Raw genomic sequence first — 23,747 nt, 5'->3', positions numbered from 1 at the left:
AGTCTAAAAAACTTGAACGATAAAAACAATATGCACAGTTATTTTTATCCTGGTTCGTTGTTAACTAAACTACTCCAGTCCACCCCCACGGAGTGATTTACCTCACCTGAGGATTTAATCCACTAATCGCAACAGATTACAATGGTTTTCCACTTAGTCTGCGACTAAGTCTTCTAGAGTATCCTGATCACAACCTGATAACTCCAGGAACAATTGCTTAGACACAAGCTAAGACTTTCTTAGAGTATCCTGACCACCACGTGATCACTCTAATTACAACTGCTTAGACACAAGCTAAGACTTCCTAGAGTATCCTGATCAACACTTGATCACTCTAGTTACTTACAAATTAATGTAATCAATTCTAAGAGTATTACAATTGCTTCTGAAAAGCTATAATCACAACAGTGATATTTCTCTTAACGTTTAAGCTTAATCTCACTAATATATTACAACAGCAATGTAGTGAGCTTTGATGAAGATGAAGTTTCTGAGCTTTTAGTTTGAGCAGCGTTTCAGCAAGTTAATATTCACAGAATTTGGTTCAGAGTTGTTAACCTTGCTTCTCATCAGAACTTCACATTTATAGGCGTTTGAGAAGATGACCATTGAGCGCATTTAATGCTTTGCGTGTTCCGTACAGCTTTGCATTTAATGTTTCACGCTTTTGTCAACTATCTCGAGCCTTGTTCACGCTGTGTCTACTGACGTTGCCTTTAATAGCTTCCAACGTTCCTTTTGTCAGTCAGCGTAGCCTGCCACCTGTACTTTCTTCTGATCTGATGTTTGAATAAAATATTTGAATATCATCAGAGCCAAACAGCTTGGTGCATAGCATTTTCTTGTCTTCTGACCTTGAAGTGCTTATGAGCGTGATACCATGAGAACTTCAGTGCTTCTGCTTCTGACCTCAAGTTCTTCTGATGCTTCCATAGACCCATGTTCTGATTCTGCCTTGACCATCTTCTGATGTCTTGCCAGACCATGTTCTGATGTTGCATGCTGAACCTTCTGAGACAAAGCTTCTGAGCGCTGATTTGTGCATACTCTTTATATATTTCCTGAAAGGGAAATTGCAATGTATTAGAGTACCACATTATCTCACACAAAATTCATATCCTTGTTATCATCAAAACTAAGAGTATTGATCAGAACAAATCTTGTTCTAACAGATTCAAGACTTAATTGATGAAAAGATCATTGACTTCAACTCATCTGAAGAACCTCACCTGACTAATGCTGAGCACAATCGGAAAGGTCGCAATGAACACAACCAATCTGTGGGCACAATCGTGATCTCTACACCAGTTCCACAACAAAGACGCAAGGTAGACGCACCCAAGCGTCAGTTCACAAAGATCAACATGTCGTTGGCTCAGGCATTACAACATCTGTTGAGAGCAAACTTGATTACTGTGAGGGATCCTCCTATAAAACCCAACACTTCCGCTCCTAGCTATAAGCCTGATGCGAGGTGCGCATATCACTCCAATAGCCCTGGACACGATACAAATGATTGTTGGTCGTTGAAGAACAAGATCCAAGATATGATCGATACTGGTGAAATTGAATTCCCTCATCCCAAGACTCCTATAGTGATCACTACTCCCAGGCATAATCACGACAAGACTGATTAATGTCTAAAGTGGATGAACTTTTAATCATTAGCTTTAATTTAATTTGCAATTTCTATTCTGTTTGTTTAAACATTCGAATTATGATAGACATTATATGTTTTAATAATTATCATCAGTGCATTACATATGTTTGTCTTGAATTATTTATTTTGCTATCACTCATTTTAAATTATGTCTTTACGTTGCATATGTTTTGTGATATTCAACTCCTGCTAAAGTTGTATACCTTTTGAGGGAGGATGACGAAAACGATACCGCAACCTTATACAGTATGCTTTTGAACGGACTATGTTGACGATGTACAGGCATTGTTTCAATTCCTAAACAGTGGAGATATAAGGATGTTAATCCCTCGTTAGCCCTTTTGAGCCTAAGAAGTAGAAGTTTCTTTCTTGTACTAATTAAAACCCTTGATCATAACCTGGGGCAGGGTAGTTCTCAGTTAATTTGGCTGCGCATTCTATTCAACAAAGGTTTCAATCACAAACGTTCAACCGCACACATCAAAGAAGTGTTGGAAATGTCAATCAAAAGACAAGGATGGTTCATCAATCATTAAGCAAGGCAGTCAATATCTTTCAAAAAGAAAAATGATAAAACATATATACAAAGAAAAGTCTGCTAAGTCAAAAAAAATCGAAAAGATGACTTAGACAAAAATCAAGGCATCCCGCTGACTGTAAGCTCCAAAAAAGACAGTTCAGGAAAAAGTTAGGGATATCAAAAAGATGAAAGAAGAGAAGTCAATAAATTCCTGAACAACACAATTTTGTGACTACCAAAAGGAAGAAGTGATTGCCATCTCAAAAAGTTCTCTTTGTTTGTGAACCATCATCATTATCGAAGATGCAAATCCAAAAGTCTCTTGGAACCTGAATGCATAAGTTGAAATTAACTGAGTTTAGGACTGAAGGTCATCACGAAGAGGGGTGGGTACAATCAAATTTTGAGCCTTTATCTTTTGTTTCTTAAACCGTGAACCAAGCCACGTTACAACCCTTGAAAGTCCTAATTGAAGCATGGTTAGTTCGAAAGCATACTGTCACCAAAAGGGTATCCCGACTCCTTAAGGTTTACTACAAATGTTAAGTTGATATCCTATTTTTTACAAACATCATGCTGTTATAAATATCATGATTTTACATCTCCAGTTTTAATGTTTTTCAAAAACTCAAGATAGACGTATGCATTGCATCTCATGAATTCATTATTAAACATATTCTGCTACATAATTTCAAATGTTAGCATCAGAATAAATTTGCACAGGGTATGGCTAATGAACTGAAAGTTATCCCGACAAACAAAATTACTCCAAGAAGCCATGTCTCTTACGTATACAAAGGGGCATGACATGTTTTGTCCAATCAATCTGGGGCAACCAAGTCAAAATTCCCAAAATCTCTCATGGATGCTCGAACAATCAGGGGCATGAATCCAAGTATATCTAAAGCTACTCCCCAATCAAGGTGAGACATTGTCATGAGCCTATGATTACTGGGGGCATATCGCCCATAATGAACATCTCATAAAGTCCTCGCGAGGCGAATCTTTCCAGAGTTCCTGCTAACTGGGGGCAAATCTATGCAAGTCCAGTTCAACATCTTGATCAATACTTAGTGGCGTGTCTTGAATCAAGTAGTAAGTTACTATGATACTGGGGGAAACTTTCAAGACACCCACATCTCCCCACAGAGCCAGGCTCATAAGATCATATCCCCACAGAGTAATCATTAAGAAGATATCTTCAAAAGTTCTCGTCCCGACACAGATATGGATCCCCAACAGAGTTTACATCTTCAACATTGTCGTTCTCCAACACTTTGCCCTTCGCCAACATGGTTTATTAATGTCTTTATCCCCAACCAGGGAACATCAAGTCATTGATCATCCCCAAGCGGAAACCATGAATCCCCAGCTGAGCATCCTCAAGACAAGATCGGACAATAAAATCACAAAGACATAGAGATTTATTTTCTCAATCAAGACAACATAAATCATACTCACATATCATATGTCATAAACATATTCATACATTGCTGAACTCCATCTCATTCATTACATGCATCATGAAATTGCATATTTCTAACTTTGTTTTCAGGTTCCGCCTCGACAATCATTCCTCTAAGATATAATCGAGCTAGAGACTCATTCTGACAAGCCTTTTTACATTCCAAAACTTCGTCAAATAACTCATCGACTCTAACGAGCAAGCATTCTCTATTAGATATGGTCTAATGTATGACCCGTTCCAGTATTCTCAATCAGATATGGTCTAATGTATGACCCGTTCCGGTATTCTCTATCAGATATGGTCTAATGTATGACCCGTTCCAGTATTTTTAGTCAGATATGGTCTAAATAAATGACTCGTTCTGGCATTATTCATCAGATATGGTTTAATATATGACCCGTTCTGGTGTTCCCCTTCAGATATGGTTTAATGAATAACTCGTTCTGATATCCTTCGACAGATATGGTCTAATGTACGACTCGTTCTGCTATTCCTCTTCAGATATGGTCTAATGTATGGCTCGTTCTGATATTCCTCCTCAGATATGGTCCAATGAATGACTCGTTCTGACATTCCTCTGCAGATATGGTCTAATAAATGACTCGTTCTGACATCCTTCAACAGACAAGGTCTAAATGTAAGACTCGTTCTGACATCCCTCAATATATATGGTCTATTCGCTCTGACGTCCTCTATCACATATGGTCTAAATGTTACTGCTGTAGTCAAATAAACATTTTCAAAATTTTTTGGATCCAAGTCGATACCTTGGACGGTTCCTTAATGATCTACCTTCAGATCTAAGTCGATACCTTGGACGGTTCCTTAATGATCTACCTTTGGATTTAAGTCGATACCTTGGACGGTTCCTTAATGATCTACCTTTGGATTTAAGTCGATACCTTGGACAGTTCCTTAATGATCTACCTTTGGATCTAAGTCGATACCTTTGACGGTTCCTTAATGATCTACTTTCAGATTTGAGTCGATACCTTTGACGGTTCCTTAATGATCTACTTTCAGATTTAAGTCGATACCTTTGACGGTTCCTTAATGATCTACTTTCAGATTTAAGTCGATACCTTAGACGGTTCCTTAATGATCTACTTCAAATTTAAGTCGATACCTTGGACGATTCCTTAATGATCTACTTTCAGATTTGAGTCGATACCTTTGACGGTTCCTTAATGATCTACTTTCAGATTTAAGTCGATACCTTTGACGGTTCCTTAATGATCTACTTTCAGATTTGAGTCGATACCTTTGACAGTTCCTTAATGATCTACTTTCAGATTTATGTCGATACCTTGGACGGTTCCTTAATGATCTACTTTCAGATTTAAGTCGATACCTTTGACGGTTCCTTAATGATCTACTTACAGATTTAAGTCGATACCTTGGACGGTTCCTTAATGATCTACTTTCAGATTTCAGTCGATACCTTTGACGGTTCCTTAATGATCTACTTACAGGTTTAAGTCGATACCTTGGACGGTTCCTTAATGATCTACTTTCAGATTTAAGTCGATACCTTTGACGGTTCCTTAATGATCTACTTTCAGATTTAAGTCGATACCTTAGACGGTTCCTTAATGATTTACTTCAAATTTAATTCGATACCTCAGACGGTTCCTTAAATAATCCACGTTCAAAGTCTAAAAGCGGAAACCTCGGACGGTTCTGTAACAATCTACACTCCAGCAACTACTGGATGGCATCTTCAAGCCCATCTCCGACAAAAGTCCCTACTTCAGCTAGGGCAAATTTCTTGGTATTCTAGTGTTCAATCACCTTCCACCTTCAGATACCGACTGGCATACAAACCACTCTACATCTTCAGGTTTAAGATAATTGAACAGGGGCAGCTGTCATACCCCAAAATTTGCCCATACTATTTCTCTTGCTCAAATTCAAAACAATACCTAAAGCTCCTAGACACACTCTCCTAAGCAAAGATCAGAGAACTAGGGTTTGGTTTGTTAAAAGGAAAAATAGTGAATCAACGGCTCTAAGGCATCTCATATGGCTCAATATATCTCACATCATCTCCATAACAAATATCAAGTCTCATCTCAAAGAATTGGTCACTCAATTGTTCGGAAAGTCAACAGTCGACTAGGTTAACCTAAAAGTCAACTGTGGTCAAAGTAAAGTCAAAACTCCTGATTTTTTGTCAAAGATCCTCATATTTAAGTATCATTCACCATTTGATCAAGTATTGATCATGGTTCATCATGGGAAGATCAGAAATCAACAAATCAAAAGTTTCTAAATTAGGGTTTGTATAGGAGAAAGTCAACTGAACTTTGACCAGCCATAACTTTCACATGGAACATAATTTTTTTTCCATCCAAAGCTCATTTTGAAGGAAATTTGATTCTCTACAACTTTGTTTCTCACATGCCAAGTATAAAAATGCTCCATTTGAGAGATATGGACCAAAACATTACGGGTCCTTTTCAAAAGTCAACAAAAAGCCATTTCTTTCAAAAGGACACACAAGGAGCATGGAAAATCATTTTTATATGAGACCAAAGACACTGGTTAGAGGACTCTCTAAAGTTTCTAAAAAGTCCAAAAACTTGGAAAAATATTGAAGTATGAGGAAATAGCAAGGTGTACAAGTTCAGTGATTTTTAAGGGTAGGCATGAAGGAAAAAGGCCCAAAATCTCAAATATTTTCACATGAGCCCACATTCTTTTCATCAAATCCTCATCCCAAGCCCAATCACATGCTTTCCTTTTATTTATTTTATTTATTTTTGGATTTAATCAATTTAAGTTCAACTTTAATTAAAATAAATAAGGGAAAATCAAAGATTTTTGCTAAAGTTTATTTTATGATCAATATTATGGATATAGTCATGATATTTGATTGAGATATTCATGGGACACAAGATTTGGAAAAAAGGAATGATTTTGGCCAAGATTAGAAAGAAAAAAAAAATCAAATTTTCAATCACTCTCTAATCTTGGATTCAAGAAAGATTCTATGCAAATTTGTTGCCCTAAAACCTCTGATTATAAGTAGTAGGAAGTGTGCAGATGCTAAGGGTCGGAAATTCATAAGGTTTTGCAGCTTCAAGAGCCCTTCACGAAAACTCAAAAATTTCAAGAACGAAGTGAATTCGATTGTGAGGATTGGGGAAAATTCAAAGAGTTCTGAAGGTTCTTTCGCACTCCCACAAGATTCCTGAAGCTATCCCCATTGCTATTCGCGATCAAAGACGTCGGAATCACTTCCGTATACCTTACGGTTTGCATCGTTTGTTTTACGTTCAATTTGGATTATCTACGCGTCATAAATCATATTTGAACCCATGGTTGTGTTTAGAATCTTGTTAGGAAGCTATCTGTGCCTTTTAATTCGAGTTTTATTTCAGATTAAGGGATCCACCATGGTTAGGGTTTAGGTTCTTCAAAAGGGGGATTTCGTATAGGAGCCATGGCAGGTCTAATTGATGATGTTATTGAGTTCGCAGGGCCAAGTTTGATCTATCTGGTTTGTTCTTTGGCGTCGACTGATAGCGTGATTGCAGGTTTGACGTAGAAGGCCTTTAGCCACGTTTGAAAAGTGTGGCCAAAGGTTTTTGAAGTTTCCAAAAATTCAACGAAAGAGATGAAGTCTGGGCGCACGAAAATCTCGTTTAAATTCGTAACTTCTTGTTTTTTTATATATTATTATTTCAAGTTATTTCATTAACAGCGAAATACTCATGGCTCATTGGTAAGAAGGTAGCGTGAGGGTTTATGTGCGAGGGACGTGGTTCGATCCTCGCTCTCGCCTAATTTTTTGTGGATTAAAACTCTTTCTAGATCCCATGCGCGTTATTGCAGGAAGGTCCACGATAAGCCTTCGCTTCAAGGCCCTTGGATGACCTTAAAGATTGATCCAACGTCCACCAGCTTACAAGACTACCATGCACCTTCACCAGTCAACCACATCAGATTGCAAGCTGAGAATTCTAACTTCTTTTTTATTTAAATGAACTTTTCTCTTTTATATATTATTTTTTTTAATTCTCTTGTAAACCCTTTATAAAAAAAAAACCCTTTTTTATAAAAAACTCTTTTTCATAAAAGCATAATAATAAACAAAATATTTATATATTTTTATTATTATTAACAATTTTTTTTAATGGTTTAAATTACTTTGATTTTGCTTAATCATTTAATAAATTTTGATTAATTGATAAAAAATTATATATTAGGGTTAGGGTATTTTATCGAAACTTTATTTTCATCGATTTAATTAATTAGGTTGAAAACCAATAATTAATTAATTCGATTTTATTTATTCTATTAACCATAGTTAACTTGTACCCTATATTTAGGGTTTACGAGATCATTCCTACACTGAAATACATTCGTTGTGCATTTTTTTTTCAGGGTTGACTTTCCAGATACCTTTCGACTACGCGCCTGATCAAGATCTGAAGCTAAGTAGTCAATTAAATTTCAAAGTCTATTTTGTTTCCTTTTATTTTTTAAGGTTTACTCTTTAAATCTCTTTTTGAACTGCGCATGCATTCACATTTTCTTCTGCCTTTGCCTTGTCATTTTCAGGGTCGACCCCGAAGCTTCCCGCTAACCATATCAGATCAAATTCGAAGCTAAGTGCCTATTTACTTTATTTATTTTACATTTCTTTATTCTTTATTTTTAGGGTTAGCCGTGTTTGCCTCCGAATCGATTATGCACTCACCCTGTTTTTTTGCTTGCCATTTTTTCCCGCCTTGCAGGGTTTGCCAAATGCCAAAGCGTCGAGTATCGGTAACCCTAAACCCTAATCTCAATTATATTATTACTCGTGTTAGACCTATTAATATTGTTATCCCGCTGGTTTCAATTCCCCTTTCCTCCGCTGGTTTCATTTTCCCTTTCCCCATATTTACTTTAATCATATTTGTTTATCAATTGTTGTGGTTAGTAATTTTAGGGAGTGTAACTCTGAACTGAATTAGCATCACTTAAATTTACAAGATAATGTAACTGAATATAATCACGTGATTGTTGCACCCACGCACGCTTTTCTGGTAACCTCTCTGTTGCCTGTTGCCTGTTGCCTTGTTGCCTTGTGTTTCTTTGCAGAATAGTCAGTCCCTCGAATACGAGGATATCTCAACCATGTTGCCTCGATTAAAGATCATGGTCCCTAATGATGCTGCCTTCGATACACATGATCTCGACCCTCGAAAGTTGCCTTCGAAAAGGCTGAGGTATCCTCTGGTTGCCTACGAAAAAGGCTATTCTGATCCTTCCCTTAGACTACCTGCCTCTCTATGGCATGGGTCAGTCTTGTGGCGAACGGTAACGCGATGACCCTTCAACCTCCAAATGAAAGGCTTCCTGCCCTCTTATGGCAAGGATAGACCCTTTCACTCTGAAAGGCTAAAAGAACCCTTTTTCAAAAACTATAAGGTAATTGCCCTTAATTATTTTGCCTTGCTCTAAACTTTTTATATTCTTTCTCATAATCCTTCAAAAGGGCTACGCTCATTTACGAGCTAAAGTCCCTATTCCTTTTCTTCTACATTTCTGAAAACAAAGAGCAAAGCAATTAAGAGCCCATGGAAAACCATGGATGCAAAGGGTGCCTTACACCTTCCCTTTGCATAATTACCCCCCGGATCCTATTTTATTTAAAAGGTTTTTCCTGTTTCTTTTAGCCTTTCTAACTTGTTTGGATAAAATAAAAGTCGGTGGCGACTCTTGCTATCCGCGACATTTCGATATAAAAGTCAGCTCACCGTATTACACTTCAACAAAATGCTACACTAATTATTTTCCCTTTCAGTGACAATCTTCCTCAACATGATCCACATGCATTAACAACAAATTCTCAACACAAGGTGACAACTCAATAACCGTTGATCACAACAGGAATCACTAACCATTATCTATCGCTTCAAGAGAACCTTCATTCTCCATGTGTCGCTACTGCGAAAATTAACAGAGTCGCCACTAACATATTTATCCTGAAAAGGAAGGGAGTGCCAGTAAACCACAAAACAAAACAACGGTCTCACGACCAAAGAAAAAGGGTAAGGGAGTCGGTTACGCGAGGGGAAGGTGCCAGCACCCCTCGCGTCCATCGTACTCGATGGTATCCATGCATGTGTCTAAATCTATGGGTGTGTAACAAATCTATGCTAATCTGGACTAAACTGAACGCAGAATGTAGGGAAAAGAAATGATTAAACTCGCACGGGCCCTACCCCGCTGCCTACGTATCCGTTTTGCGGAATCAGAGGTACCGTAGCTCGGCTAACTAATTTCTGTTTGTTTTGTGTTTTTTAGGTGAACGAGTTACATTCACGCTCCGCTGCTCGACCTTTGGAGGCTTATGCTTGGGAATGGAGCGGAAATAACAAGCTCTTAAGAAAAGAAAATCAAAGAGTGTGGTTTGTGTTTTAAAGAATGCATGAGGAAGACCTAAGCTAAGGGGGAAAGCTTGCTACCTAATGTCATCATACAAAGGGTACAAGTCTAAACTAAACTAACAACCTACGAGGGAAAAGGGAAGCAAACAATAATATCACACAAACGAGCTCCGCTCGTAAAGCAAACAAAACCAACGGTACTGACCGAATGGTAGAAAAGCGGTCCCGCCATAGCCAAGGGGAGCAACTCAACCCATGTCAACCAAGCATTAGACCTCGCGAAAATGATCGGGCCATAGACAAGAGGAGCGATTCCCTCTCAGCAACCAAGCCGTCACGGATCGTAAAGAAAAACGGTGCATGCGTACACCGAGCATCAACGTCGAGCAACGCCAGCTATAGGAAAGGCGGGGGTCCGGCTGCATGAACCCTTTTCCTGGCATACTCGATAACAAGATCTTGTGCTGGTTCAGAAGCAAGCAACGCGTAGCGTGCGCTTACTGAACGGACTCGATGAAACTAGCGAGGGTTGATTGCTAACCCTTCCCGCATGCCTTCCATGAGGACTTAACGGAGTGCCATATAGGACTTATTACACTATGACTCCCTGCCGCAAAGCACAAATGTAAACACACCAACAAAAACAGAGCCTCTTTCGAGGACTTGGCCAGATGCATGTCTAAGTCCTACTTCTCATGTTAAAGGATGATGCGAGAAAGCGATAAAGTGCGAGAGAAATAAAATGAAACGGGATCAATACCAAACAGATGATGATCCGTAAACTAAGTGAAGCAAAGCGGAGAAAGTAGAATCCCGCGAGCGAGCTAGCAAAGCAAAAGCAAATGGTCAGCACACCGATTAGCCACAAAAGCACACAAAGGTCGACACGCACGTCGAGCATAATCACAATACACCTGCAAGAGGAACAAGCAAACCAAACAAGCAGATATAAAGCAAAAGGATCGTGTCTCCAAAATGAGAACACGACACGAGAGAACGAGATTGTGTCCCGCAAACAAAGCAGAACACTCAAGTGATAAACTTCGATCGGTGATCATCCAAAAGCCTTGCACACTAGCACACAAGTTAGAGATAACAAACATTGCAATCGGAATTGCGTTATTGCTATAAACCAAAAGAAACAGGCAAGTAATGTAAACATGAAATGGACCATGAAACATCAAAGAGAAATCAAACATGAATGATCTACAAATTAATGAAAACAAAGCATCTAGCTAGATAGTACATCTCATTAGCTTTCCGACGATATAGAGAACGTGCAAATCGGAGTTACGAGCAAAAAGTTACGAAAGATTGAAGTTAGGGAAAGAAAAATACACAGGGGAACCGGTTCCCCCATTTGGGAACCCGGGTTCCAGGGCATTCTGCCACCCGTTTTGGCCTCTGATGGATGGGAACCGGTTCCCCAAAGCTAGGAACCGGGTTCCACTGTTTGAAAATCACTTTTTTGCTATTTTTTATGCTTGGGAACCAATTATACCCAACTTGAAACAATGCCAACTTGCAAGCATCATGAAAAGCCATCTAAACACATTCAAAACACAATGAAACACCCATGGAAACAAGGCACGATATCAAGGCAACAATCGATGGCACATGAGAAGATGTGAACCAAATATCAATGTGAGGCATGCTATTACCAATAAGCGAAAAATCATCAAGCATCAAAGCAACAAAGCCAAACATATATCGACTTCAATGATTAAGCCCAAGTCAAACATGTATAATTCTTAATGATTAGGCACAACGTAGCATCTTGGCGAATGATAGTCATGAATCCACAAGTCAATTAGGCCAAATAACAACAAATCGAGCAAAGTGCGACACATCAAGCCAAACCACAATTATAATATCATCACCAACAATTATATAAATGTAACAATGGCAACAAGCATTTGCACATGCGATAGTGATCAAGCTACACAACATATTCAAATCATGACTTAAGCATCAAACAAGGCAAGTTACAAGCGAAAATTCACCGCATGCATTTGTGCAAACACCTTGAGTGCGACACAAGTCATCTACATGAATGTTAGCAATTATGCACATAAAATCAACACCGAATCATGGATTCGTACACGAATATCACCATTCATCATCAACGGATATCAATTACATGCAATCAAACATCAAATTCAAACGCAATTCACATGAACACGACTAATTCGAGCAAAAGATGAGCAAATTCACCGATCAATCATCATCAATCATCCATTATTCAAGAACAAGAGGTAGATCGGGATTCGAATTCACATAATAATCAACAATTAAGCACTTAATTCAAGATCCGAAAGCTTACCGAATGAAGATCTAACCGAAGCACGAACACGAACACGATACAAACGCGAACACGACACGAACGCGACACGAACTCGAACGCGAAATTCGGAGTGAGAGAGAGAGGCGCGTGAATCTATGTGGAGAGAGGAAGAGAAATTCACACTTCGATCTTAATTCTTCAATCCATGTTCTTGATCTTGGTAAAAATTGATGAATCTTGATGAAAGTTTTATGTGATTTGTGGTTTTGATCTATGAGAATTGAGAGAGAATTGAGAGAAAGTGTTTGTGAAAAATTGGTGAATTGAAATTATGAGAGTCTCCCCTTTTGATTTGTGAAGAGCAAAATGTTTATATAATGTCAACGCGAAATGTCCAAATTGCCCTCGGTGCGTCTTATTTTGACTCGTTCTTAAGGAAACTCGGTTCGGCTCTGCATTCCGGAACGAAACCAATGCCATTATGAGGATGACCAAATTCATGAATCATTGCCGCGAAAATTGTCTCAATCCGATAAGCGACGAAGAAATTATGCGCGTTTGAATGACGAGAAAATTCGATTCATCTGGCGCGACTGTGCAGAATTTTGTGAGTATCACTCAAAGAACTCGATCAAACTCCATCTTCGGCTCGAAATCTGAACAAGCATGTGTGACGAAGAATCGAAGCTAACGAAATTTCTGAGAAAATTCCGCCGGAACGAACTTCATACGATAAAAATCGAAGGAGTTATGAATTTTCGAACTCGGCGCGACATACTCGAAAACACACTTTTTACCAAAACAACGCGATGATCTTTAAAATTCTGGGAGTTTTCCATGCATAATTGGCCTTCGGTCTGAACATATGAAATCTTGGTAGTGATGTTAAGGAGCTCCAGTTAAATTTTCAAGCGAATCCAACGAGCGGATTGTGAGATATGAATGTTCTGAGACCCGAAACCCTACATTCAGCACCATTTTTCACTGCGAAATCTCAAGTAACTTGCAAATTTGACGACATTCCTAAAAGAATTGGCTTCCGGTACGAACATGAAAGTTGTAGATATCGTCGAAACAGTCGGGGAAGCGCGGGAACTTAGCTCATGTCACCTTCCAAATAGGACTTGTGAATTTTCTCGTATTTCCACTATCTAAACCAATTTTCACACCTTATCTTCTTAGACCCATGAACCCTTTATTATTTTTCTTCAATTTTTGGGTGACGAAATAAACGTCATCATTAAATTACCAATCAAATAAAGAGGGCAAATTTTGGAGTGCAACAGCTGCCCCTATTCAAACTTCTTGAACCTGGCGAGTGAGAAACGAGAGTTTCGAACCGTTGAGGTGGAAGGAGATCGAATACTAGAATGAACTCGAAAACTTGCGCTCTTGATCAATAGAAGATTCCATCTTGTATTAAGAAGGAATGTACCACCCCGCAGGCAAGGAGAAAAAACTTCAATTGATCTGGGCATCGAGAATAAGGAAGCCTTCATCTGATCTGACAATTTCAGGGAGAGGGAGACAAACTTCTTTTGATTTAAACATCACGATGAGCGCCTGTAATGATTAGGCGAGTTGCTCTCTGGGAGGAATTTGAATCTGGATAACTTTCCTGCAGAAAGAAACAGATATGATATGCTTTATGCATGATGCATGTATGAATGTATATGGAATAACGCTCCCGAGAGGGAAGGCGCTATACGCTTAGAAAATGCAATGCAAATGATGCATGATTCGAACGTTGTTTGGGGAAACAACGGAGGAGCACTGAATTGCTGAAGCAGTCTTGGAGAGAATATAGAACTCTGTGGGGAGGACAAGATGAGTGACCAGAAGTCACTATTGCGAGCTGGCAAAGATGGATCAGAAATCTGCTGGAGATGATCAAATCTAGACGCGAGCTCTACTTGGGGAATAAATCCTGTTTGGGGATGAGAACATCCCACTTAACTTCTTGGGGGGAAGACCCTGGCAACTTTACTAGAGAAGCAAATTCTCGACACTCTGGGGATGTGGAGATAAAGGCAAGTCATGGAGACAACTCTGATGGGGAGTGACCAACTTTCTTGTGTAGGACGCATTCCGCTGGGGAAGTCCTTGAAGGAAACACATTCTGCTGAGGATGTGCATGAATCTCTACTGGAGGGAGACTCGGTGGGGAAGATGAATACTTCTGCATAGCGATCTGCTAGGGATATGAGAGATCCGCTGGGGATAAGAAACTCAGCATAAGAACCTTTTGTTAAGACAACTCCACTGGAGAATAAGATGACTCTCCTGGGGAAAACAGGTCAATCTGTTGGGGAGAGAAAACCTCTACTAGGGAGAACAAGGAATTCGGGCAAGAGACCTCATTAAGAGCCTGCTGGGGAATCAGATACCATTCTATCATGATTCAACTAGGGAGAAGTTATTCCACCGGGGAATAAGACTTCAGATGCACGGGGAATACATCGAGACGTGCTTTGCAGAGGATATGAGAATCTTGGAACCAAGAAAGTCTCATCTGAATGCACTCAGTTGGGGAATGAGAACCTCTCATCATGATGCACTCGGTCGGGGAGTGAGAATCTCTCATAGCTAGGTCCGCCAACATGCTGATACGAAACGCTTACAAGGACGTACCTGCGAGACAAACAAATGAAAATGCCACATGATATAGCATGATACCTTTCACGGGATCTCCTCACATGGCAGAGAACGGTAATGCTCACCCACAATGGGCAAATGCAAGAGCAAACAGATTGTCAGACATCTTAGCTTTGAAACTTTTCATACAGGCAATGGATTCAATGAGCTAATAGGCAAGCAATGATTATAACACCAAACAAGTATCGGCCGGAGCATCAAACAGGCATTGGTTCTCCAAGAGAATGCCACCAGGAAGTGGGCTTAAGGAGTCAAGCAAGTGTTGATTGTAAAGATGCCAACAATTAATGGGCTTACAAACACATTGGGGTGTATATGACAACTATCTGCGACTGTTGGAAATCCATGACACGAAGGTCGGGAAGACAACGAATGGTTGTAAACTCACGACTCGAGGGTCGGAGAGAAAATCAAAGATTGGAAACTTGCAACTCGAGGGTCGGAAAGGAATCTAACTCATGGCACGAGGGTCGGAAACTCACGACACGAGGGTCAGAAAGGAGATAAACTCACGACTCGAGGGTCGGAAAGGAGATAAACTCACGACTCGAGGGTCGGAGAGGAGGTAAACTCACGACGCGAGAGTCGGAAAGGAAATAAACTCACGACACGAGGGTCGGAAAGGAGATAAACTCACGGCTCGAGGGTCGGAAAGGAGCAGACTCACGACTCGAGGGTCGGAAAGGAAATAAACTCACGACACGAGGGTCGGAAAGGAGATAAACTCACGACACAAGGGTCGGAAAGGAATCAAACTCACGACGCGAGGGTCGGAAAGGAGATAAACTCACGACTCGAGGGTCGGAAAGGAGGTAAACTCACGACACGAGGGTCGGAAAGGAGATAAACTCACGACTCGAGGGTCGGAAAAGAGAAGACTCACGACTCGAGGGTCGGAAAGCAAAGAACTCACAACACGGGGGTTGGAAACTCACGACTCGAGGGTCGGAAAGCAATCAAACTCACAACACGAGGGCCGGAAAGGAATCATACTCACGACACGAGGGTCGGAAAGGAAATAAACTCACGACACGAGGGTCGGAAAGGAGATAAACTCACGACACGAGGGTCGGAAAGGAGATAAACTCACGACTCAAGGGTCGGAAAGGAGCAGACTCACAACTCGAGGGTCGGAAAGGAAATAAACTCACGACTCGAGGGTCGGAAAGGAGATAAACTCACGACTCGAGGGTCGGAAAGGAGATAAACTCACGACTCGAGGGTCGGAAAGGAGGTAAACTCACGTCACGAGGGTCGGAAAGGAGGTAAACTCACGACTCGAGGGTCGGAAAGGAATCAAACTCACGACGCGAGGGTCGGAAAGGAATCAAACTCACGACGCGAGGGTCGGAAAAGAATCAAACTCACGACTCGAGGGTCGGAAAGGAATCAAACTCACGACGCGAGGGTCGGAAAGGAATCAAACTCACGACTCGAGGGTCGGAAAGGAATCAAACTCACGACGCGAGGGTCGGAAAGGAAACAAACTCACGACACGAGGGTCGGAAAGGAAAAGACTCACAACACAAGGGTTGGAAACAAATCAAACTCACGACTCGAGGGTCGGAAAGGAAAGGAATCACACTCACGACACGAGGGTCGGAAAGCAAGGGAATCACAACACGAGGGTTGGATACTCACGACTCGAGGGTCAGAAAGCAAAGGACTCACAACACGAGGGTTGGAAACTCACGACTCGAGGGTCGGAAAGGAAACGGTCACAACACGAGGGTTGGAAACTCACGACTCGAGGGTCGGAAAGCAAAGAACTCACAACACGAGGGTTGGAAACTCACGACTCGAGGGTCGGAAAGCAAAGGAATTTGATGTCCACATAACATGACTCTGGTTGAGGGACACCAATAAGCAATGGTTGCAACCTTTGGAAGGATTTGAAAATCACACTAAAATGCAAAGAGATGCCACCAAAGATTGGACTTTCAGCTTCTGATTGCTGAGGGTGACGACCCTGATGGTTCTCAAGTTCATAAGTTGTTTAATTCACCCCGGAACTATAAACTGAATACCTCCTGATGAGGATAAAATGCCAATGCATAGTACTTTGCCCCAGCCTGTAAGGACTTTGAAGAGATTTGTCTTGTAAGGATCTTCTGATATCTGTTTATATCAAACTGACTTGGCCCAGTATCAAGAATTTTGGCACCATGCCCCTGCCTAACTTGTATTGTAAGTGCCTTCAGCTACGCTTGGATGAATGCCCCTGATTGCTTAGCATTTGAGAGATTTTTCGAATCTTGACCTGATTGCCTCAGATTGAGTGAAAACTTTCTCGATAGAGTATTCAAAATGCTTTTGTGCCCCTGAGGGTGATCAAACTTCGAGATATTCTTGCTTCAACTCAACGGAGTTCTGAAGACAACTTGCCCTTCGGGAGGGATAAACTTTTCATCTGAAGTTCATGATGGAAACTTTCCTGATGTTAAGCACTTGTTCATATGCAAAGAATGTTTATTATGAGAAATATAATTCTAATGCAAAGAATATGTTTGTCCTGAAGTTAAAAGAAACTTTTTGAAAGGATGTCGTAACATCGATTTTTTATGAAAGAAAGATGGTGTGATACCAACTCAAGCATTTAGCGGATCTCCTAGGAGTCAGCTTACCGTATTCTCGTGTATAGTTTGCTTTCGAATTAACCCTGCTTCAATTAGGACTTTCAAGGGTTGTAACGTGGCCAGGTTCACGGTTTTTAGAAAAAAGGATTTTTTAGGCTCAAAATTATTTGGTGCCCACCCACTTCGTGGTGTTATCCAGTCCAAAGCTCAGTTAACTTGATGCGAGCATTCATCTTTCAAGAGGAATTTGAAAATGATTGAGGAGTCAATGAGGTCTTCTGGACACGGCAATCACTTTACCTTTTGTGTTTGGTGTCTGATCACACGACTTAGTTCTTTGTTGAGGATTTTTATTTTGTAATCCTTGCTTTGATTTCTCTTTTCTATTTTTTTGTTTCCCTAACTTTTGCCTGGAAAAATTCTTTTGAACTTTGATTTAGATGTCCAGCGGGATGCCCTAATTTTTGCCTAAGTCACATGCTTTCAACTTGTTGACTTAGCGGGCTTTCTTTCTTTTTTCTTTTCTTTTTGATTCATTCTTTTCTTTTGAACAAGTCGTGTGATCCTGAATCTCAGATTTGTTGGAAGTGCATAGTGACTGCCTGAGCCATTGATTGATGAAGAATTACCATTGTGGTATTGTGGACCTCCGATTTTTTTTAATACCGGGCCATACCTCTGATCTGTAGAGATACGTGAACTGACTCTTTTTTGTCGCTTAATGCTTTCGCATTTTTTTGAAATTCACAGAGTCGCCACCGACCTTTTATTTTATCCAATTAAGGAAAGGTTTATAAAAGAAACAGAAAAAAGACCTTTAAGAAATTCTGGGTAAGGGGGTAGGTTATACAAAGGGAAGGTGTTAGCACCCTTTGTATCCATGGTTATCCATGGGCTCTTAAGTTTGCTTAGCTCACTTGTTTTTCGATCACTTTTCAATTGCTCTGAAATTGCTCATATGTGGTTTCAAATACCTTTGTAAATTGAATTTTGTAATGATCCGTGTGTGGATGTATACAAAATGCTTGTTTATCTTTCGAAAGATGTTTTGAAAAGAACGTTAACTTTGTAATAACCCGCGTTTGGATGTATACAAAGTATTGTCTTTTTTGAAAGTTTTGAAAAATCAACAGTGTATGAGAATTTTGTTTGTTTTGATTTGAGCAAGCAAACTAGGAGGTCTACCCTGAGTTGTAAGGTCTTTATCCTATTTCCTTTAAAAATCTATCCTTTCACCGGATATAAAAGCAAGGTTCGATTTTGTACTCAAAACAGTGGAATTTTGACTTTGATTTTGAAAGATTGAAAAGGGATTTACCTTAAGAGGTGCAAGTGTGATTGTGATTGGATTCAGATATTTTATCTTTGAAGTTAGTGATCTAACGGTTCAATTTTATCTTTGACATACACGCAGTTTATATTTGCTGGAAATTAAAGTGCGGAAATGTAAAGTGCGGAAAGTAAATCTACGCTATTACATCGATTGTGCGGGAAATGTAAACTAGCCTATTTACATGAATTTGACATCCTATACATTTATCTAGGAATTTTAAATTGCAAGAAAAATAAATGGGCATGTTTTTGGATTTTTTTATGATTGGTTTTAATTATAATTAATGCATGATTAATTAAATTAAAATGAAGAAAAAAGATGAAAATAGATTTAAACCTAGAAATTAAGTTTAAAATATGTACAAAATATTTGTTAACTAATTTTAAAACAAAACTAATTTTTTTGGAATTTTTGAAATTGATTTGAAATTGATTTAAGCTAATTAAAACATAATTATACAAATAATTATACAAATAATTAAAACTTAAAAAGAAAATTATTCAAAATATGTACAAAATTAGTTTATAATATATAAACAATATTTAACACAAAGAACAATTTTTTTTATGATTTTTTGATTGGTTAGAATAATTAAAAAGCAAATATATAAACATATACTAATTAATTATGCAAAAATATTAAAATTTTGAAGAAAATAAAATATTTTTATTTCAGAAAATAATATATTATTTTAGAAGTCTAAAAATATTTTTTGTGTATTTTTTGGATTTTCAAAACTATTTTTGATTAATTTAACAAAGAAATTAAAATAAAATAGAAAATAAAATAGAAAATAAAAAGGATACTGATCCTGTGTGGAAATCAATGAAGGAGTATGGTGTGGTGAGAGATCTGGAGCGTTGGATGAGTCATAAATGAGATCAGATGGTCCAGATGGTGAGGGAACATCACTTATGACACGCCTGCAAAACACTGAAACCAAGGGTTATATTCAAAAAAACGCGCGCGTCAGAACCAATAGGGGGGTGACACGTCTTCGTCTTCAACCTTCAGACAAGACTTTTAATAGCGCTTTCTTACCAAAAGCGCTGTAATTGGTTACTTACTAAACCTGCAAAATAGCGAATAGGGTCAAACGTACACATAAACTTGGCGCGACCTATCAGTTCAATTCGTTTGGTCCATGCGAATTCAATGGTACTAATTAGAACCTCTAATTTTGCCTAATTTGGAAAGCCCTAATTTTGAAGCTATGAACCCTAAAATGGTGATTTCGTTTGTACGTGTCCAAACTTCAATTAAGTTTCCAGAAATGATCTACACCTCAAACCAAACTCAATAGTATGTCTACATCTTGTTAAACGTGTGTGAATAACCAGATACGAATTGATTTTAGTTTGAACAAATTTTAACCTGTGTAGCTCGATTTAGTGAGCTTCAAGGCTTGTAATTGATTGAGATAGTTTCAGTGATGTTCAAGGAAGGTGTTTGAGTGTTTAGTTTGAATGGAAAGTGACTTAAATTTGGAATTCGAATTTCAAAATTCTTTGAATATTTTAAGAGATTACAAGTGTGTTACAAGCAAGAGTTTTGCTCTCAATTTCTGTCTCTATTTGTTACTGAAGTGCTATAGCCTATTTATAAGCATTAGAGTGCTTAGAAACTAAGCCAAAAGCATTGATGAGTTTTTTGGAATCTTGACTTTTTCAACATTGGTAGCTTTGTCTTTAAGCCACCATGGCTTGATTTTCTTCTTCTCCTCTGCTGTACTTTGCTTTGGGACAGAGTTGAATGAGTCTTGCTTGGAATACAAGCTATTCTTTATCCATTTCATTTTCTTTTTAATTTTAATCTTAAAATAAGATAAAATTATGCCAAAAATAGATAAAAAATGATGTGGGCTTAGTCTTGGTCGTGGGAGGCCCATATCATCATGGAAATGATGTTTGAATGCTGAAAACTTGGCCCCATTTGGAAAAAATGCAATTTTGAACAATGTTGGTTTCATGCATTTTCCAAAATTTAGCCAACTTTAACAAGGTGTAAATCCCTCAATTTTTGTCATATGAAGGAGATCTTGCACTTTTTGGAAACCTCAAAGAGTCCTCTAACCAATGCCTTTAGTCTCATGTCAAAATGATTTTTGAAGCTCCTTGTGTGTCCTTTTGAAAAAAGTGTCTTTTTGTTGACTTTGAAAATGACCTGTAATGTCTTTGATCATATTTTTCAAATGGTGAATCCAATGACCATGGGATCAATGGCATTTGAAAGATAATTGAATTTCCTTCAAAACAAGCTTTGGTTTGAATTTTTTGGATGAAGGATGAGAGAGTTATGATCAGTCAAAGTTGAGTTGACTTTTCAGGCAAAAACCCTAATTTTGAATCTTAGGGTTTTGTTGATTTTTGATCTTTCCTTGATGAATTATGATCATCCAATGATCAAATGATGAATCCTTTGACAAAATATGGACTTTGACAAAAAAATTCATTTTTGACTGTCTGTTGACTTTTTTGGTCAAACGGGTCGTCTGTTGACTGTTTGAGCTGCTGACGGTGCGTCTGAGTGAATTGAAGTTTGAAAATTTGTATGATGGTACTTTGAGATATATGGATGTGTATGAGATCCATTTGAGCTCTCAAAAACTTGTTGCTCCTGTAAAACAAGAAAAACCCTGATTAGGGACTGTTTGTGTAGGAGATAGTTAAGCGTACCTGATTTTTGTGCAGTGTTGAGTCTCTGCTAATCGCTTGATATTCAGAAGACTTCTAGAACAAAAATCTTGGAATTTTGAATTGTGAAAGATTGATTTGATTGATGGTACAAAACACTGAGAATTGTACTGCCAGCAGTTTGGCTGTCAACTGACTGTTCAGGTATTGATGTAGCAGTTAGAGTGAAAAATCAACAGTCAAAGTTAATTTTATTTTTTGTTGTTTTTGTTTTATGTTTTATGTGAAAAATGAAAGTTTATTTACATGACTTGTTAAAAACACAGACATAATAAATAACTAATATTTACGGTATGCGGGCAAAATTACCGATAATAACCCTGAAAATCATTTAATGCACAGAAATAGGAATATTTGACTGGCAGAAAACACACAAAATATTATCTTAGTAATTAAGCAATATTATGACAAATAGTACAACATTTAATACTGACAGTACAAATATCACATACTATATTGAACAGTACGACGAATAAACGGTACATTTAAGAAATAAGAAATACGGCAAATTTTAAGAATGACGATTAATGACCCATGCTATGAACAATAACATGTAGATGATTGGGAGTGCAACCATTGCAGGTCCACACTCTTCAGGACTATGTAGGCAGAAGAAAGTCATGATCACCGTAGCAATGGTGATGACTGTAAGAAACAGTGTCTCTATCCACTTTGCCATTCTTGTCAGGGAAGAAGAGAAAGGATGGATTATGAAGTAGAAATTTGAGAGATGAGTTGGAATTTGATGTGAGATTTTATGAAAGAAAATGAGAGGTATTTATAGAATGGAAAGAAGGAAAGAGACGTTGGGGAATGATGTGATTCCGTACAAAAGGAAAATTTGAGTGGAAGTAAGATTTGAAAGAAAGTGTATGATAGTGTTGGAAAAAGGAGAGATTTGATTTTTGAAAAAGAGATTTGAAAAGATTTTTGCAAATAATGGAATATAGTACAAAAATTAGTGGGAAACAAAAGATAATAATAATCTACTTGTTACCAGTACAGTCTGAGTTTCCTGATCCTGCGCCTGCAAAAAGATTTAACTCTGTACCAATTGTGTCAGTACTATTTATCTGTAAATAAATAAATAGCATGTGTGAAGTAATAAACAGTATTTGGCGTTTGCGTAAGAATAAATTCAACTGCAAGCCAAATTACTGTATAAGAAAGATTCTAAAAACTAAGTATTTCATATGTCAGGATATTTGTTGAAATAAAAATCCATGATTATATGAGACCCTTAATTTTCAGATTGGAGTTTTCTTGAAAAATATGTGGGCAAATTTTGGGGTATAACAACAGCAATATGCAATAGTGTGCCTCACCATATTGACAGCAAAGTAAACTCTTAAAAAAGGCATGAATCTCCTTCCATTAAAAAGATGTTTCCAAGTATATTACACATCATTGAAAATTACATCAATCAAACTTAACTAAATTAGACAGATTACATGAAATTGTAAATACATACAACAATCATACAACACACAATAAGAGCTATCCTAAGCTGCATGTTTTTCCTTTTCTGAACTTCAACCTTCATCTTCGCTTTCTCCAATTTGGTTGACACTGATTCCAATTTCAATTGTAGTATATCACACTTCTTACAAAATGGTGAAGTGACAGTTTCTCCTTTGCTGAAATGGAGTATTTCATCATCCCATAGAAATAGTTCACAGCTATTAACAGTCTACACAAAAGGATATGGAAACTGAATTAGCATAAGAAAAATCAATATAATATGATGACATAAACATACTCACCCCAGAGCTTCGACATTTCCAGAATTTTCGGTTGGGATTTTGCACTGTGTTGGCTCTCCACATCTTCATCGTGTTACCACACCCACATCTGGGCAAATCATGCGATGATACTGACCCAACCGTGCTCGCGCGTGAACTGCTTTCAACCATGCCTCTGCGATGACCGATTTGAACGGACGAGGAAGAACAAGGTGAGGAAGAACAGGGTGAGGAATAACAATGGAAATGAATCTCGTACAAATGGGGAAGAAGCTTACCCTAGAAATCAATAAAAAACACAGTCAGCAATTGGTCTTTGCCATGTCACCCAATATTCAACTACCCAGTCAGCAATGGTGGTAAGAGGGTGTGGTTAAACTGGTTTTTTATTTTTATGAGGGTGTGATCTTTAAAAAAAATATTCAGGGGGGCA

General features: G+C 38.5%; 1 protein-coding gene across 1 annotated transcript in view; it reads right to left on the bottom strand.

Annotated features, from left to right (window-relative positions):
• LOC131641689 (uncharacterized) overlaps positions 1-23,470 on the bottom strand; it is a 40,660-nt gene extending 17,190 nt beyond the window's left edge. The window contains exons 1-2 of the mRNA XM_058911987.1: positions 23,336-23,470; positions 23,062-23,262 (exon numbers count right to left, since the gene is read on the bottom strand). Of these exons, the coding sequence (XP_058767970.1) occupies positions 23,062-23,262; positions 23,336-23,404 (270 nt within the window). The 5' untranslated portion in view covers positions 23,405-23,470. The remainder of the gene's footprint in view (positions 1-23,061; positions 23,263-23,335) is intronic.
• Positions 23,471-23,747: the final 277 nt, after the last annotated feature.

This window comes from Vicia villosa, unplaced genomic scaffold (genome assembly GCF_029867415.1).
Source record: "Vicia villosa cultivar HV-30 ecotype Madison, WI unplaced genomic scaffold, Vvil1.0 ctg.003973F_1_1, whole genome shotgun sequence".
In the NCBI taxonomy this organism is placed as follows: Eukaryota; Viridiplantae; Streptophyta; class Magnoliopsida; order Fabales; family Fabaceae; genus Vicia; species Vicia villosa.
The sequence above is the reverse complement of the archived record's forward strand: the minus strand, read 5'-3'. Positions and strand labels throughout refer to the sequence as shown.